Genomic DNA, 19,540 nt, shown 5'->3' with positions numbered 1-19,540 from the left:
CTTTTATATGTGATATACGGTACCAGTGGTCTGTGGTTAAAAGGCAAGAGCTCCCATAAATGAATCATCGCACACAAGGCAAGGGCAAAATGAGGGCTTCCAAAATCCCTAGAAGTCTTGAATTCTTGCCCCTGTGTTTTGAGACCCTGCATGCTACATATTGTTGAAAGCTCTAAACTTTAAAAACAAAACATGTAAAAACTGGCTGATGGTGCTTTCTCTGATGTATTTCAGCTGTGTCATTTGCATCCTGGTTCATAAAAACATGCCTTACTGGTTCAGAACTGGAAATGCATATTAAAAATTGTTTAAAGAAGTAAACACTGCAGTATAGCAAATATCAGCTGATCATCTTTCAGTTGGACTGTCATAGAATCTGCCTCCCATCTGAGGTAATATGGATAGGCAGCTTTTGAGGTTTTGTGTGTCGTATGACTAAGGTGTTGATAGGCAGGCTTGAGCATGGACGGTGGTAGAACAGAGGTAAAGTTGGTATTGTAAATCTGTCTGTAACTGCTGGGTGGTTAGAAATGTCTGCATTTACAACATAAGAGCATTATAAAGAAGAGGGTAATAAAAGACCAAAGAGTTACTATGTCTTAATACTTGTAAAAAAATATGGGATTTAGGAATGGCATAAGATGGGAAAAAGGCAAAAGAAAAACAAGACAAGGGGGAAAAGATGAAGTAATTAGAAAGGACTTTCTGTTTCTGTCAAAACTTTCACTTTAGTGCTATCACTTTAGTTATCATGAGAAACAGTTCAAGTCCTTTGAAACCAAACTGAAAAGAAGAGGAAAAAAAGACTGTGCCCCTGTGATGCTCCTTTATGACCTATAAAGACAGTCTCATAACATGTTTTGTTGTTTTTTCTTCACACAAAAAAATCCAAAATAAATCCAAAACTTTCTGCTTTATTTGTACATTCAGAACATCAGATCCAGTCTTCTTTCTATTTTTATTTATGATTTATTTTGGTGTGAGGACAAGGCCTTTTGCAATATTTTTGGAAGACTTCAGTGATCCTCTCACATGAGAGCTGCAGCTCTCCCAAGGCTACGATTCAGCATCCTCTCCACCCTCTGGCTGTGTGTACACTGGGAATTCGTGTTAGAAACCTGCTAAAACCCTACTGTAGACAGAGCAATCTGTATTTTAACAAATATTAGCTGGTAGGGGTCTATCCTAGGATTTACCTCCATCAGCTAACTCATGTTAGAACTGCAACTTGCCTGGCCTACACTACAATTTTAACACCACTATTGTTAGATTAACACTAGTGCAGATATACCTACCTGTGCTACAATCACACCTTCATTTGCAGTGTACACATCCCTAAAACTGCTTAATGCTTGACACAGTGCTAAATTAGTCATCTACACAATGTTACTAATACCATTGGAAATACAGTTTGGCAACAGTGAGAAATTTATAAAAAAGGCCAAAGTGAAAAGCTAGGACCAGATATTCTTGATACTAAACTGGAAAAAACAAGAACCAGATATAAAAAACAATCCAGGTATAAAAAACAATCTTTATACACCAGGCAGGAGGATTATTTTGTTTATTTTTTGTTTTGCAGTTCACCTTAAAGACAAGTTGTTGTCTCAGTGAAGTATAACCTACTTTTTGTTGTTGCTGCCGCTGTTGTTTTTCGCTGTCTTAAACACTTCATGCCGCATTCCTATGCTTCACTTCATGTATGCTGTCTTGTAACTGGACCAACTTTAAATGAATTTATAAATTGGCCCTAAACTTCATCGCTGCTGAGTGTTTAGAAAGTGATGATTTGAAGGTGGGAGTGGGGGTGGAATTCTTACTAACTTGAGTTTTCTGTTTGTTCATTTTTCTTGGATGATCATTAAGCGAGAGAAACTCTTTCTTGTTTACTGCTGTTTTTCATAAAGAAAAAGGCTATTGTGTGCTACTATTTTTTTCTTCCTCCTCCGGGGAGCTTCTATTGGGGAAAACTATTCTTCCTGAGGCAGCAGAGTTCTGGCAACTGACTTCAGCACACTCTAGCTTCCAACAGTGTGAGCCAGGCCTGCTGCAGTTAGGCCAGAACCCAACAGTCCTGAAGGGAAGACTGCCGTGATTTGAAAATCTCCTTTTGGAGCTGGCCGCAGCTACTAGGTTAGCGGTAACTGGTTGAGTTTTAATAGTTGACAATCCCTTTACTCAACAACAAATGGGGAAAAAATACATAAGGGACACTTCTGGATTTACAGGTGGCTTCACTATAATGTGTCTGCATGGATACCCCTGAAGACCACTTAGAAGCTACAGCTAATGAAGAATGTGGCAGCCTACTTGTTTATTGTATTAATTACAGGGAATCTGTTACCTAAGCTTTAAAGATTGCACTAGCTCCCTATTCGTTTCCAGGTGCAATTCAGTGTGTGTTGATATTGACCCTTAAAACTTAAGAGCTTATGTACACAAGGACTGGAACTGAAATAATGATATTATTTGTATTATCATAAGGCCTAGAAGCTCCAGTCATGGACCAGGTCCCTTTTTATCCTGGAGGGTGTAGAAAGAGCCGCAAAGAGCTTACAATATGAGTATAATACAAGAATCAACTGAGAGATACAAAGAGATGGGGAAGTACAAGGGAAAAAATGACAGTATTGGTCAGCAGGACAGGTAGCTGTCTCAGCACACCAGTAGCCTAGCCATTGTCAAGTTTTTTATAGGCCTCATGGCAAAGGAGAGTCCTAAGAAGGGTTTTGAAGGAGGATATTGAGTAGGATTTGCTGATATTTACAGGGAGCTTTTCCCAGGTGTGAGGGGCAGCATGGGAGAAAGCACATAGGTGTGTGTTTGAAAATTTAATAAGTGGACAATAGAGACTGGCATCATGGGTCAATCACAGGCAGGAGTTGACCTTCCAGTACTGAATGAGAATTGATGGGTAGCGGGAGGATAGGCCATGAAAGGCCTTGAAAGTGAAAACCAGTAGCTTACATTTGGTACAATAGAGAAAGGGAAGCCAGTGAAGGGATGCAGAGAGTGCCGACATGGTCAAAGAGACAGGCTAGGAATATTATCTTAGTAGCAGCATTCTCAGTGGATATCAGCAAGGCAAGACTGTGTTTGTGAAGACCAGAGAAAAGGATCTTACATGATAAATAACTAAGTCAATTGTAAGTCATGCTTTTAGTTATTTCAGTGCAAATCTGGGTGGACACTCTTATTTCAGAATAAGACTGCCCCATTCCAACAAAACTTATCAGATGACCAAATTATATAAAAATAGGACACTTATTTCAGAATATGAGTGTTCTAAGGGTCCTGTTTTGATATAGCTTGGTCACTTTTTTTACTGACAAATGTTGGAATAGGGCACTTTGATTCTGAAATAAGAGTGTTGACATACCAACTTTCATCGAAATAACTAAGGGTGGGAAGTACAACTAATCTAGGTTTTTTCATTTCATTTGCTGGGTAGACAAGCCCTTATATAAGTTGAGTCACAGTTACCTGAGAGTGTCTTTCCTTATCCTTGCTTTGCCATGGGAGTTGAGAGCAGCTGATATACTTGAGCATCCTAAATTTGAACATCAGGCAGGCTATGGGCAATGCGTTTTCAGTGGAGGACTCTCCACTCTGGAATTGACTTCCCCTGTTAATATGAGAAGTCCTCAATTCCTTGGCTTTCAGGGGACAGTAGTAGAGAGCCTATCTCTGACCTCAGGCTTTTGCTTGAATGGGGATCAGAGTAAGAAATTATTGTTGCTATTATTGTATTAGTCTTTGGGGGTTGATTCTCTTTAATTTTAGTTAATGCAAATCAACTGATTTGGTACATTTTTTTTATCATTGATGGAAAAGTGCCCAGAAATTTGTGATTGGCTCATTTGAAAGAAAGAAAGAAAGAAAGAAAGAAAGAAAGAAAGAAAGAAAGAAAGAAAGAAAGAAAGAAAATACGGAAAAAAGCAGGAGTTTCTGACAAATCAGTCTCTTACAAAGATAGGAAACATTAAAGTCCTGTACTCCTCGATGGTATCTTGATAAATACAAGTCAAGTATAGAAGAAAAATCTCATTCTGAATGACTCCTGTGCAGAAGAAGTCAGCAACAATGTTATTCCTGAAAAAGATAATGTTCTGACAGTACCTTTTGCCTGATTTGATCTGTTTTATGTCATATGTTTAAAAGCACAGCCTTTTCCCTGGAGTATTGATGAATTGACCAGGAGAGAGATTGCACAGAGATTGCACAAAGACTAAAGGAGCTGTTGGAGGGGACATAGCAGTGGATCAGACATTGTGAAACAGAACAGCTCAATTGCAAAATGTACTTTTTATTTAAAATGTGTTGCATGCCAAGCAACCTCACTCTGCCTTCAAATATATTCTCAAAGCTCTCTTCCTTTGTTTAGCTTTTCACCACTAATCCTTATTCTGACACTTTCTGTTGTCTGGGGCAGCTTGCAGACACTACCCTGACCTGAGCAAATAAGAAGTTAATAAAAATTAGGCTAACCCAGGTGCTCCGCAGAGGGGCTGTAAAAGTTAGCTGCTCCAGGAACAAGAGGACAGAGACTGCCTGGGAGAAGGCTGGTCTCTGAGCCCGGGGCTGAATTAGAAACCCTGAGCTGAGAAACTTTGTTCTCTTTTATATTCTGATGTTTTATTAACTATAATTAACTGACTGAGATCAACTTTGCCCTGAAAAAAGGGACAGGGGTGACTTTCCTTTTGCTTTCTGTGCTAATTCAGCTCAGTCACTTACCTTATGTGGCAGTGGCCAGCTAGGCTGGATTTGCTGGGGGTTTTCCTGCTTGGATGCTAGGGGGATCCTTTCCCTCCTGATGCACCATGGCCCAACTTTGTGTTGGGCTGGGCCATTTTATCTATCTGTCTGTCATACTCATAGGGCCTCCAAATCTTTTAATGTAGTTATCCTTCACAACCCTGTGAACTAGTACAGTGCTATTATGCCCATTTTAGCCCTGGGCAACTGCGGCACAGCGATTAAGTGACTTGTTCAAGGTCACACAAAGTCTGTAGCTAATTCTCAGGCTAGCACACTAGCCACTGAACCATCCTTCCTTGCTGTCTGCCTTTGGCCACTCTTCTAGCCCTAAGGAGCCTTCTTTATGACCAGAGGACAGCTAGTACCAGCCCCCGTCAAGAATGAGCGTTGCAGGACCAAAAAGCAATTCCGGCTCTCCTCCTACTGCAGCAAGGTTTCCCCTCCCACCCATCTACCTCTGTGCTAGGGGAGTAAGTGGTGTTTTGCATTGAGATTCCATATGGGTATGTAACTGTCACTTGTATGTTATGTTAACTAAATGTTGCATTTTCATTTCTGCTTGGGTCAAGCCAGAATCATGTTCACAAGTTCCATGTTGCATCATGGCTTTGTGGACAGACTCTCTTTGGAGGAGGATAAAATTATTCAGCTGTTGGGGCTAGGCCATAGGGAGGGTATATATCTCCTAGAATTGTAGACTTCAGTGTGTAGCTGGAGCCGAGAGATGCTCCAGCAGAGACATATCCAGGTATAGGATGGGCAAGAGAGTATCTTTGACTAGGTGGCCAGACAAGTGGTGGCTCATGGTTGTATTGAGCAGCTACCGCCACTCTTCGTTGTAAAAACCATATTCATTCCCTTCATTCATTTATTTACATTTTTAATGTTTATTAAATAAAGCTGGAGCTGTTGTGCCATAACTTATCCACTACTTCTGACCCATCTTTTTGGAGATTACCTTGACAAGAGTTACCTTCCAGCTCTTACCTGACAATTTAAACACATACATGTATATCTTTTTTTTAAAAGAAATTTACTGTACAAAAGTTTATTGGTTTAAGGTCAGTATCCCACTCTCTCTCCTTATTTACTCTTGTCTCTTCTCCTCCCTCCTGTTGTCCTGTGCTCTGTTGTCATTATTTGTGTTATCTTTCTCATTTAAACTGTGAGCGCCTTGGGGGGAAGGAATAACTTTGTTGTCTCCTCTGTAAAGCCTTAAATCATGGCATTATATAACTAGTATTAGAATGTTTAAATTATTTTTGTGATCCCTTCATTGATAAATCCTTCTGAAAGTTTAGCTCAGTGGACTTAAGATATGTTCAGCAGGAAGAGAAATCTCAGACTGTATCTGCATCGCATCATCAATTTATTTTTACCTTTGTTTAATAATTTAATCCACTGGCAGAACTCCCAGAATGTTCTGATTTCAATCCTTTTTGTCATCAGGCTATATGCTTACCTAAGAAGATTGGTCCTTTAATTCTCTCCGGTTAAAAGGTGTCTGTGCTGTGTGCACAGAAATTAATATTCATGATGTTGTTTGTCTTTAATAGTCAGAATATATATCTGAAAGTTTGTTTTAGTTCTTGTGCTTACTTGTGAGTTTTGAGGGCCTTTTCCATTCTTTTTCCCTCTTGGCCAAAAATTCCCTTTCATATTTGGTTCAGGAAATTCTTCCTCTTTGGCATAAAGGTCTATATTAAAACACACTGAAGAAGTACTGTTCTTTAGAAGTGGCAAAAAGGCTTAGTTGGTTAACCACTTCTAATCTAGGTTCTGCTACAGCAAAGTTGAATCAGTCAATCTGGCACTAAAATCCACTTTGGCTCTAGTCAATGTGTGGTCGTCAAGCCACAAAAAATGAATTGGGCAGTTGCGGTTTTCAAAATGCTGGAAATCTCAAGTGGGTGACAGGTAATGAAGGAGGGAGAAAATACCAGCTCACATTCATATTTACTACTCACCTAATTTGTAAATTGGAAACTAAATTAGACAGCCAACAGTCTCTTGGGACAAATTCATGTTCTCTCTTCTTCCTTACCTTACTGTTCTCTTTTCTCCTAAAATATTCTTAGTAACTCCCTGCAATGTTAACTTGACGATAGTCTTGTTGCAAGCTTCTAGCTGACAAATGTTTTTGGATTGATTCCCATAACCTAAGTCTCTGCCAACTGAGGCAATCAGGATATAGCTGAAATGCCTATTCTTTTGTTTACAGTTCAAGGTTACTGCCATGTTGTAGTAGCGTTAAATGACCTCACATGGAGGATCTGACCCTGGTGCTTAAAATGAGGAGAAAATAGTTTTAGAATTTTTCTCTTATTAAATGTGGTTAATGTAATGCTCAGTATAGTGCCAGACTTAGTGCTAGATGCTGAATGCCTCTGTTTATCCGTAGACTAGCTATAGCACTGGCCGTGGCAGTACAGACTTCTCCACATTTCCCAGTCATGACACACAGAGGCCACTTGTAGGTGTGAGGGGATAGTTCCCATGCCCATTTATTCCTTGGCCTATCTGCTGAAATTACCAGCAAGGTTCACACTTGTGGGATTGGATGCTTATTCAACGAGACTGATAAATGTAGCAATAATAAAAACTGATATTCTGGTCTTTATTACCCAATAATCTCTTCTCTGCTCTGCTTCATCTTGAGAAACAAATACCTGTAATTCCAGGGACACTTTTTTTCTAACTAATTTAAATAGACTTTTTAAATGGCCCAATCCTTTAAGCTCTTTGCACATACAATTCACCCTGACTTCAGTGGGTGTTCTGTGAACTTTCAGGATCCTGCCAACATTTTGGTTTAATGGGATCTAAGAGTGTGCCTTACTGTGTCTCAGCATGTATTTGTTAGCAATAAACTGTTCTTTTTCAGGGCACAAACTCTAATTCCATTAACATGGTTGCTTAATTTTATGGATGAGCAGAGGAATTAGAAAAATTTCAGACATACATGAATTTAGAAGAGAAAGTAGCTCTTTCCTGCATTTTTTGAGGCTCTGTTGGTTATTGGTAATTTGATTCAGGTTGAGAATTAAGCTAACAAGAGAACTCTTCTTGCATTTGTAGAGGTCCATTTGCCAAGCATTTGGTGTCAGTGACCATGTATATAATGAATGATATACACTAAATATTCTGCCCATATATTCTCCTCTGATAATGGAAACAGGAAAGAAAAACCTATCTGAAACTGACCAGGCTTACAGAAGTGTTTTGGGAGCAGTGGCTTTAGAGCATGTTGCCCTCTTTCTGCAGACCCCATAAAAACCCTACTGCTCCCACTCCACAGGGTTGAGGCTTTGCTACTATTGAGGAGTCAGGAAAAGGTGGACCTAGGTGACAGTAACTGTCTGTGGTATCTTCCTCAATTTCCACGCCCGCCCCACACCCTGCAAATATTCAGGCATTTACTGCTGAAGCTAATGCTGAATCTGTTCCTGCATGTGTTGTGAACCCCCTTTACTCAGAGGGGGCTCTCGATCAGCCACCAGTAGGAAATCATGGCTGCTCTAAAGCTGTGCTCCTGTATGGAGAGAGAGATTCTAGGTCAGTAGTCCAGGCAGAATCACCGGGTGTCCATGCTGAGATCCTCGTGCTCTTCAATCTTCTGAAGATTCCACACAAAAATCCTGTCTACCTTGGGATACGCACAGAAATATGGGTCTCAGGCATTGCCTGATCTGTAGGAGTGTGGGTGGGTGTGGGGGAGAGGTGTGTGTAAAGCTCATCTGCTGATGCATGGTTATTATAGAAATTCCAAGAATTGTAACTCACAGAGTTTCATTGTCCATATGCTGGTTTTCCTGCCATAGCTCATAATTTGTCTCTAAAAGAGCAATGGAGTGTTTCTGTATCTCAGATGATTTTTTTAAGGGGCCTAGTCCTGCAGTCCTAATGTAGGCAACATACACAGTGACTTCAATGAGTATTTTTCTTGCCTAAAGACTGCAGGCTCAGCCCCCTATCTATAAATGAATAAAATGTTTAATACATTTCAGTAATAGGAAGAGGAATAATGGGTCTTTGGGGTATATAGAGAAGCTGAGATCCAAAAAATGACGTTGCCATACATGATGGTGGGGGCTGAGAATTTTATAATTGCAATCTAAATTATTAAGTGTCATATACTTGCTAGCAAAAATACGGGCACAAAGCATCCAAAGCACTAGTCTTAGAATTATGTCTTTTGAGAAAGCATGGGGAAACTGCTTATGGATAATTTAAATTATGAGAGAAATCAGGAAAACAGAAGATTACTTTTAAACATTTTAGTCCCAGAACTATTTATTAGCATACATAAATCATTATCTGAATCATTTGTGATCCCTCCATGTTAAGCCCAGAGTTTAGCACCAGAAAAAGAAGTTGATTGCTTGTGTTTTCAAGTAGACTAATAGAATGGACCCCAAACCAAGAGTCTACCGGGAAAAGCAGTAATCTGGGCAACTCTGAAACACATTCCTAGCTTGAGTCAATGTTGCCTGTTCTTATGAGATTTTTTATGTTCCCTCAAAGATTATATTTGTTATTTTTGCCTATTATGTCCTTTCAGGCTTAATGAGATCATTAAAACTTTTCTGGAAGATCCTGATCCTGAGAGCACGCTGGATGTTGGAGCTGATATGCGCAAGATCAAGCACTGTTTCAATTACATAAAGGTATATTCTGTACACGTACAAGGAAGTGCAGAGGGCCCTAAGAATGAACAGGAAATATTAGAGGACACAGGGGAGAGAGAACTGAAAAGCAACCATGAAGCTGTGGAGAAGAAGGGAGTGTATACAGGGCCTCAGCAGGTCTGAGAAATGCTTGAAGAACTGGAATGGATTTGAATAATAACCGGAAAATATACAGCAAGAATCTGAAGGAGCTAAAAAGAATGACCAAAGGGTATTAGAGGTGGAGGGAGTGATAGAGAGGACTGAAATTTACAGGAATTGCTGTGCTGAAGTAATCTGTAAATGGATAGAGAGTATATCCAGGTATATATGCAGCTAGTAAGGAGCTTTACATTAGACTAGGGAGAAGTCAGAAAAGAGGGTTTGTGTCACTGAACCAGCTGCATCAACTGTGTTGGTTATATGCTATGCTGGGATATTATGCACACAAGATATATATGGGGTGAGGAGTAGCAAGGGAAGAAATTGAACCTGGGGTATATTTTTGTTTTTGTTTATGCTCTGCTATAAAGGCTTCCGCAATTTTCTAATACAGTAAAGTGTAAAACATTGTCCCTGAATTTGATTTCTAGATGAGGAGGAATTAGTACCCAGTTGATGCTGCTTTTTCCTTACTACAGTGGGAGTTCTTTACCAGAGAGAGATGTGTAGGGCTTAGATATTTTTACTGAGGAAAACTGATCAGTGGAAATTAGGAGATATCTCATAGCTGACTCAGTATTTATTGCTTTGCAGTCTACCAGTGGTGGGATTTTGCTTTTCAGAAATCCTGAAGAGGCTCTCAAATCAGCTAGCATAGGTAAATAGTCACACAGGGATAGGGGGAAATGAATGGGATGAGGAAAGAGTGACAAGGGCCCAGAACTATTTCTATTTTATTTCGTAGCAACTGATAAATCGTACAAACATTCCTGACAGAAGTCTGCTCTCACCAGACATCACTGGAGATGAGAATACTAATACCCCAGAGAAGAAAGAGGAGCTAAAGAAGTTGAGAGACCTTCTGCACCAAAGAGATAATGAAATCAATATCCTTTATGAAACAGGATTTATCTGGATTTTAACTAATCTGGCTGCAATCTGAGGTGTGGGTGTGTATGAAATGGGAGATGGTGATCTGCAAAGAATTTCTTCCTTTTCAGACTGATGTATCAATCCATATTCTTAATCTAAGAGTCTCCTACCACTCTTTATCAGAATCCCATTGTTGCACTTGGTCCCTGTTTCTGTAATAAACTGAACCAAAATCCTGGATCCAAATACCCTGGAGTTTTGGGAAATTCTGATCCAGATCCAAAAGTTGTGGTTCAGGCTCATGTTTAGTAAACTCTCTTCCAGCGAACGGAAAAACTGGATCTAGCATAGAAAACTGTGATGCTATATAAAGAACAGATTATTACCTCACAAAGAATAGAATTTCCTGTGTTGTTATTTTTAGCAAAATGAAATGCTGCTTCAGGGACTACTGGACTCTCTTCTTTTAGATTAAATGTAAAATGTGTGCTTTCGACATCCAACTTTAAATTTTAAATTAAAGCTGAGCCTTTATATTGTATATGTATAACAAAAATTAAACTACTCATATGTGCTGTGTCCATTTTACTGCCTCATGGGAAACATATGAGTAGCTGTAGTTGAGCAAGATGAAGAAAGGGCAGTTATTTTTAGCTGGCTGACAAAACTGCAGGCAGACCACAGCGTCACCATGTCCCTGAGTTTGTGGATGATCTGTGGACAAAACTTGAACAATGGCAGAAAATTGACAAATAGCTTTCAAGTTTATAGAGAGCAGAGATTCTTTAGCATTATTAAAAACAAGATTAACTGCATTCTTTGTGTTCAACAATTATTCAGAGATTTGGTATATTAAGTGTGAATGGGTTGTACTTCAGACTGGTAGCTTGCTTTACCCTGATGAAATCAAGTGGTAGGGAAGCCTTTTAGTCTACTGCATCCATAACAGGAGCCAAGACGTTTATTTTGAAAGGAACACTGTTTAGTTAATTTGGCTATAAAATTGACATATAACACCTTTTAAAAGTTTCTTATTTTAGCTCAACCTTTGGATCCCTCAGAAGAGAGTCTTCTTGAAATAAATCATTAAGTTGATAGAATATTTGTAATAAAACAACAAAATACACAGTTCATAGAGTCCGATGCACTCGCACCAGATATGCATATGTGGCTTTGTTTATGGAAGTGAAAGGAAGGCATTCATTGCATCCATCAATTTTAATTAGAGCTGTATATGGGGAATTGAAATATTAAAAGTTAAAATCAGAACTAGCATGCAAGGAACTGTAAGTGGATTTTGCAGCCTAAATAATTTTACAATTTACTTTTAAAAATTAACATCATGATTGGTGCAATAAAACTACTGAGGACTTGGAGGCTCTCCTGCCATAAACTGTAAGAGATGCTCCTTGTCTTTATGCACGCTATGAGAGATATGATAAGAACCAATTTGTAAGACAAATAGTTTTTGCCACCTAATCAACTTGATAATTCTAATTCCTCACACCTTGCCCACATTTTTTCCATGTCTTTATCAGATAAATTAGACACAAAATGAAAAACATACAGAGAGTATCTCATCATCTTTATGTTACCTCTTTGTTTTTGCTAAATGTGTAGTGAATTCCATCAGAAAACCCCTGTATTTCTTCATTTAAAGTGTTTTTATGTCAAAGGTCTTTCTAAAGAATATGTATGTAATTGGCAGGAATTTCTTTAAAACCTTGTTTTGTGTTTTTATAATCCTTTCTATTGTGGTGTGCTTGACAGTCTTCCTATAAAGTTTAAGATTTCTGACTTATACGATTTAAATTTGACTTGGAAAATTTGCAGGGTCTAATTGGTGTTGTAATGTTACCAAACTTAATAAAGGTAATGTCACCCATTTTGAAAGAGTAACTGGAATTTAACATTTCTGGTTTTGTACAGAACCTCACAGGATTTATTGCTTTTATCCAAACATGGATTGGCCATAGCCTTTTATATCACTCACTAATGTCATCTTACTAGTGCTCAGGACAAATTGAATTGGTTATTTGGAAAGATAAATGTGAATACATAGACATAACATATGGGCCTAACCCTGCAATCCATTTTCACATGAATAGGCCTTCCATATGTGACTAGTTCCATTCAGTTCTACAAGACTACATGTATGAGCAAGTGGCCTAAAGAAAGAGTGGATTATTATTTATGGAAAGGAGATCCCAGTTAATTTCCTTAAAATGTTCTGCAGATATTCTAGTAAGTATGTTAAAGAAAGAAAAAAAGAAAACACAGGATGCCCTTTTTCAGCTCAGCGCTGGATTTAGTGGTCTTTCAGTCTCGGAGAGTTCCCTTTCTATAAGCTTGGAAGAAGGTCAGAGGCCATCTGCCTGTGTTAATGTGAAAGATACACAAGATTTCAGCTCCTCAGTACATAGAACTGCTTTTCTTCCCAGGCAAACAGGTTAGTGAAATGAATTATATGTGCAAGTGTCCAGTTCTCACATTATAACTTTAAATGTATCATTCTTAGGTGTGGACTAGGACAGGGGAGTTTTACTTTCAGCATCAGAATTCTTGTGCTCATTTGCTTTTGTCCTTCACTTCACAAATATAAATACCTTGATTTCAGGCCACCTCAATGCACAGGTAACTTAATATACTGATAGGACTCAAATGTTGGAAATGAAAATGAATGTGGAGGACTTCATTTGTAATATAATCCAGGAGATGACATCCTTCCTATGGAAGCTCAAACTACTGACTTAACTAAAACAGGATAAACAGTTAATATTGGAAGAAGGTTCATTCAGATATGATTAGTGGCAGGGGCCAGAAAGTAGGTTTCAAATTCTCTCTCATTTAGTCCTTCAAAATAGGAAAGTAATCCTCTCTTCAGGTGAAAAGAACATTGATTAGTTCTGTCTCCAGCTATATAGCACCACACAAGATTCAGAGCTTAACCTTTCAAAGTAAATCTCAGTGTTTCACATTATATAGAACATGCTTATTTTTAATGAACCATTGTAATGATTTTTATCATTACAGTGTTAATGGAATCAAACTTGGACCTCTGTTTAGCAAGTTAATTCAGCAGGGAACTAACTTGAAGCATGTGACTAGTTCCACTGAAGTCTTAACAACCTTGCTGAACTGGGACATTGGTTTATAAGAACAAAAGCAGAATGCTTATATTTTCATATGTTGGAGCTTTCTATGAAAAAGCATTTAAATCACCATGGGGAAGGAGGAGTGTTCAAGAATTCAGCTCTTGCCAAAGGAGATTAGGAAATGGCTGAATTCACAAATACTGTATTTGGTTAACATAGCTTGTACACTAAATACAGTTTAAGCATGTGATAGATAATGTCATTTTCAGGAGAAGGGCAGTTTCTGTCCATCTGCACTTATATAGAGTTCAAACCCTTCCTAGTGAAGCTAATTCAATTATTTCCATACTTTCTTCTGGTGAGGAAGTTTTCCAAAGGACTCTTTATACACTCACACCTTAAGGTGTTTCCCTTGGCTATAAGCACATAAAAAGGCAATTACTTTAAAAAAAATATTATTGTTTTACTGGAGGTAGAAGGATGGCATTTAGTTAGGGCATGTGCGTGTCATGAAGGACCAATGTCTTGGGTTTTTTTAATTAATAAAAATAAATATAATTGTTGACTCACTTTTTGTGAGCGTCATAGAAGAATGAGTCTTAAGGAGGCAAATGCCTGAGGAGAGGGTAGTGGTTTGGCATAGGGCCTTTGGTACAAGAATATAAATTACACCATCTAAACACTATTTTCTTCTCCCACAAATGGTTCGGAGCCTGATTCTTTCTTTCCACTCTTCCTCAGACCAAAGACAAACAGCAATCTGGATGTAAAGCATTTTTTTAAATTACAATATTACTATTTTCATAGCGGTTAGAGTATTAGAGGAACAATTGCAAAAGCAAAAATTTAAATTTCCGTGTTCCATTAAGTTTATAACACTACTTTAGAATCAGCAAAATAATGTCAATAATATTGCATGCAACAAAATGGTCAGTGTGAGTTTAGAAAATATCTGTTTTATCCCAGCTTTACATACTGCTATAAATTACCTAAAGAAGAGAAAATATCCCCATTGTTTGCATAGGATGATGAGTATTTTATCCTTCTTTCACCTAGAAACTAGTCAACATATTACTTGGGATTTTAAAAAGTTCTTTTTCTAGTTAACGTATCTTCTTTCAACCTATTTCTGTTGAAAAAGCAAAATGAAATGGAATTCATGGCTCACTGGAGAATTTGTGTAGTGCCTAGGCTCTTTAAAATATTCAACCAAGCCAGAGAAAGGTTAGGGATTTTTTTGTTTTGTTTTTTGGTTAAATGTCTGTTTTTGTTTTATTGAAATAATGAGAAAGCCTGCATGTTCAGTTCTAATGCTGAAAGGGGCCATACTGTTCTCTTTAACATAGCAATGGTCTTAGTGTTTTTATGTTTCTTGAGTGTGTGTTCCAAATAGTCACCTGGAACTATTCAGTTTTCCAGAAGTCCCCAGATGACTCACTGCATCCTTTAACTGTTTGAGATTCTAACAAAACCAAACCATCCTCCGAAGTGATGTCAAAGCAGTTTTTTAAAAGTACATCATGAGCTGAAACTGCGTCAGAGTTGGAAGCTTTCATAAAAATACCCACGCTATTGTGATGCTTGTTGTGTAAATGATAATTAATGGTTCCTCTAAAGCCGCTTGACTTTGAAAATGAACTGAGGGATTAATGCTGCAGTCATTTTATAGTAGTATGAAGAAATGTGTGTGCACATGTGGATTAAAGATAACTTGTGGAGGAAGATTAGTAAAGAATTATAGGAATGAAGTTAGGTCTAGGGGATCCCTTCACTGGTGTTTAGGCTGTGATATAAGCAAAATACTTAATGTACTATCCCAAAATGTTGAAAACTGCAAGAATCATGTGAATATAGTGTATCTGGACTCCATCATGTGTTAAGAAACAATGGTCATATTGTATCCTGCTGTTACAGTTGTTACACTGCTGTTATGGTTCTATCAGCACTTTCATTTTAAACTTTAAGGTTTCTATTTGCAACAAAAATAATAATTTGGCATAGAAAAATGTATGTCTCAGAAGGGATGGGGTTGTATTATAATGTACCTCATGGCTGATTTCAATAATTGTATTTGAGACATGATCTAAAAAGTTTAATCATGCTGTGATCAGAAAATGAGACTCTTTTAATATAACATTAGTATTAATAATATTTGAATACACAGTGTAGTAATTCTGTTTAAAGACCAGCTTTTTAAAGTTAGGTATGCATAACTGCATGCATACATTTACCTCCTGCATGCACCCAATTTATTCACAGATTTCCAGTCTACACTCAGTACAGGAATTTGTGTATACACATGGTGAACTAGGTTTCTAAATACAACATCGGGAATTTTTGCATATGCATGGAAATTTGAGTACAATGCAAGTACCTAAATTTGTAAAACTGGCCCTCAATAACCTTAACTAATATAGTGACTGAGTGACTGACATCTTCAATTTCATTTTAATAGAATTTGTGTTAATAGTTTGAATCAGCTGTAATGTAGTTGAATAGAATGGCACTCTTGTGATTTATGGTGTCATCAAAACTCTTATGGAATTATTTCCTTGTGACCCTCACTAATCTTTTTTTCAGTATGAAGTACTTAAGGATGTTCTGCCATGAACTGGACCACATGAACTGAACCTGCTTAATCTTTTAATGTTGTATTGAAAGATGTCTAGTGCCCTGGAACTGGTTTGGTTTCTTAGGCTGATCCATTTTAATGTCTGGTCTTTAAAGGTTAATGGGAAAAAGCCTCTATGCATTTAATAAGACAAGTTTTCATTACTTTGCTTCATTAGCTATTTTTATTTTGTATTGTAATGAACTGGCTAATGACCAGGTGAGCCACTGCCCTCTCCTAGTTGGTGTCAGAAGTGCTAAATAGTTCCATAGGTCCTTGTAATGGGGCACTCACCTCTGGAGTGCCTCCAAGTAACAGGGTCAAGTATTGTAGTCCTTTTTTCATCTCTAGTGTCCCCTGCAGGCTGCCAGCTGACTTGGCAGGTCTTCCATGGCTGGCCATCCGACTGAGTCACAAAGAACAACTGAACCCCTTGCAGGGTATTAAAGAGTCCAACAAATAAGCAGTCTGTTTCCTCTCTGTAGGGTCTTCAGCCCCAGCTTTCTTCCCTTTACATTCAGACCTTTGTTCTGACTCGTAACTAAGGCCTGTCCTCTTCTTGTGATTACACCACTTTACCCATAGCCAGAAGGGGAATCTAGGCCCGCCCACTAATCCGGGTTCCAATCTAGGGACCCTAGGCACAGCAATCACATACTTGTTACTGCAGACTTTGCTGCTTTGCAGGATGTACTAGGACCCTGGGTGTCCAGTAAGTAGCCTCAAAGACCAGATATACCCAGTCACTGTCCTATACTAATATCAGCCAAAAGAGATTTTCCTTTAACTCAGTTGGTGGGGACTTGTGTCGAGATTTTCAAAGCCAACTAGGGGACTTAGCCACACAATTCTCATTGAAATTATTGGGAGTTACATGGCTAAACCCCCAACTTGTTTTTGAAGGTATCAACCATGGGCTTTGGAAGCAGGCAGATCTTGTTCAATGTCCTATGCTTCTGGGAAGTTCCATATAGGTATAGTTAATATCACAGTATCAATCATGAAGTCTTAGAAACCCAAAGTGCTTAAATATGAATGTAGAAGCCTAAATTTAGGCACCCATTTCTGAAAATCTTGACCATCTTGCTGTGGGAGATGGGGGGAGAGAGAGAGAGAGATTGTGGGGAATGTTTTGCTCTATATTTTAGTTTGCACTCTCCCTAAAGTGGTCAGACTTTCTCTCACATGTCCTGCCCAGATAGTAATGTTGCAGCATTTGGACTTCTACTCTCCTGCTATATACAGCAGTTATAATAATAATATCTTATAGTGGTTTTGTTTTAAGAAGCTTGTGTGTAAATATTGTGCTTCAGAAATGTGCCAGATTGACAGCTCTCAGGAGTTAACAGGGACAGCATGGTTTGTATATTGCCTATACTGCCTTGCCAATATGCCTCAACCGTGACTTGGAGGGTCCACTTAACACAAGCTTATTCCTGAGTATCCATGCTGTTTCGTTCCTTGACCTCTCTACTGAGAATGCCAATGTTGTTTTCTTAAGTGAACTAATCATGGTATTTTGCTTTTACTTTCTTTTGTGTGGATTCTGAAGGTTCCCTTTCTAAGGAGCTTCAGTATTTGGCTCTGTATTAAACTTATATTAAAGGGGACTAAGGAGAATAGACTATGTACAGTATGTTTTTTCAAGTCAGCCCATAGAGATTTCACTGTTGGATTCCCACTTACGTCAGGAAAAGTGGTTTAGCAAAATTCCCCCATATACCACTTTGAAAATGTGCCCAAAGGTTTCATAAGTGGGTGCTGATCAGGATCTATCTGTGTAGTTGTATACAGTGTACATAAAACCAGCAGGTCTTATATATATTTATAGTTCTGTTATAGGATAAGCCCTCTAATGCTAAAATTAAATAAAATTGTACTAGACTGCCTAGAGATTTTTTTGTTACAGCTTTTTTTTGTTCTTTAAGATTATTTAAGATACAATTTGAGATTTAGGAAGAAAATAAAAAAACAAATGGATAACAGATGCTGATCCAAAGGTTGGGGAAAAGAAAACAGCAATTTAAGAACAGGCAGTGGTAGTTTCCAGTGAGGGCCAGAGAGGACTGTCAAGAAGAAAAGGTTCCCTAGGGTCATAAGCAGCACAGAGAAAGCCGGCACCAGGACGAGTGATCCCTGCCAGAGAATATGAGAACAATAAGACTACAAATTACAGTATGGTTGGGTGGATGTCATATGAGCAGAAAGAATGTACCCACATTTATAAGTCAGCCCACCTTCTTCAGAGGGAAGTTATTTGAATTAATTAATGTTTATGAAGTGTTTTGAGATCCTTGGCTGCAAAGATCTATAAAAGTTCAAATTAGGAGTAGTAGTACATTATTTTATTATTCAAGTGTAACAATGCAAAGAGATGTTTGTGCATTCCATGGCAGCAATAAACACCCAATTCCATGTACTAGTAGCTAGAAGATGGCTCCCTTTCCTGTTGGATTCAGACCTGGACACAGTGATCCTGCCTTATTTTTACCCTCCGGGCTCGATTATTCCAACTCATTATGTCTAGGAATGAAGCAACTCACCCTGAAAAAGCTCCAATGGGTACAGAACATAGTAGCCAACCTACTTAGCAAAACAGGTGGCCATGAGCACACCAGCCGAGTACTTTGCTCCCCTCCAAATACGTAGTCTAATTTAAGCTCTCTGTCCTGGCAGTCAGAGCCCTGGATGGGATTGGTCCTAGCTGTCAAGGAGATTGCCTCTCTCCACCATGAGCATGTCTTCCTATGACAGTTAAGGTCCAATGGAATCATGAAACTGTAAAATGACAGGGGAGGCTTATGATCAAAAAAGAAAGAACTTTCATGGGAGCTAGACCTACGCTATGGAACTTACTCCTGCAAGAGTTGATGATTACCATTAACCTCACTACTGTTAGAAGTAAAATGCAAAACTCTTCTCTTTGACTTGCCACATACCCTAAGAGAGTGTATGTCTACATTGCAATAGGGGGTGCAAATGACAACTCCTGTAGATGTACCTAATCCGCACTAGCTGTACTCTAATTAGCTCACTAAACATGGCAATGGGGATGCTGTGGCATAGGCCCCAGCGTGGACTGCACAAGCCTGACACCTCACCCCACCACACAGGCACTTGCTTGTGCAGCCCATGTGATAGCCCGTGCCACAGTTGCTCTCACTTCCACTTTTAGTCATGGATCAAACACTGGCTAGGAGGCAGGAAGCAAAGAGAAGGATTCAATGGTCAATTTTCATTTTGACAAAAGTTAATAGCAGGGTACCTTAAAGGTCTGTTCTAGGCCCTCTGTTGTTTAATTTAATATTTATTAATGATCTGGAAAGGAGGGTGAATACTGAGAAAGCAAAATGTACAGATGACACAAAGTT

General features: G+C 38.6%; 1 protein-coding gene across 1 annotated transcript in view; it reads left to right on the top strand.

Annotated features, from left to right (window-relative positions):
* Positions 1-19,540, top strand: part of KIF6 (kinesin family member 6) — a 286,950-nt gene that overhangs the window by 138,499 nt on the left and 128,911 nt on the right. The window contains exons 11-13 of the mRNA XM_073338562.1: positions 9,323-9,428; positions 10,336-10,477; positions 12,700-12,912. Coding sequence (XP_073194663.1) covers positions 9,323-9,428; positions 10,336-10,477; positions 12,700-12,912 — 461 coding nt within the window. The remainder of the gene's footprint in view (positions 1-9,322; positions 9,429-10,335; positions 10,478-12,699; positions 12,913-19,540) is intronic.

Source organism: Lepidochelys kempii, chromosome 3 (assembly GCF_965140285.1).
Source record: "Lepidochelys kempii isolate rLepKem1 chromosome 3, rLepKem1.hap1, whole genome shotgun sequence".
Taxonomy (NCBI): Eukaryota; Metazoa; Chordata; order Testudines; family Cheloniidae; genus Lepidochelys; species Lepidochelys kempii.
The sequence above is the reverse complement of the archived record's forward strand: the minus strand, read 5'-3'. Positions and strand labels throughout refer to the sequence as shown.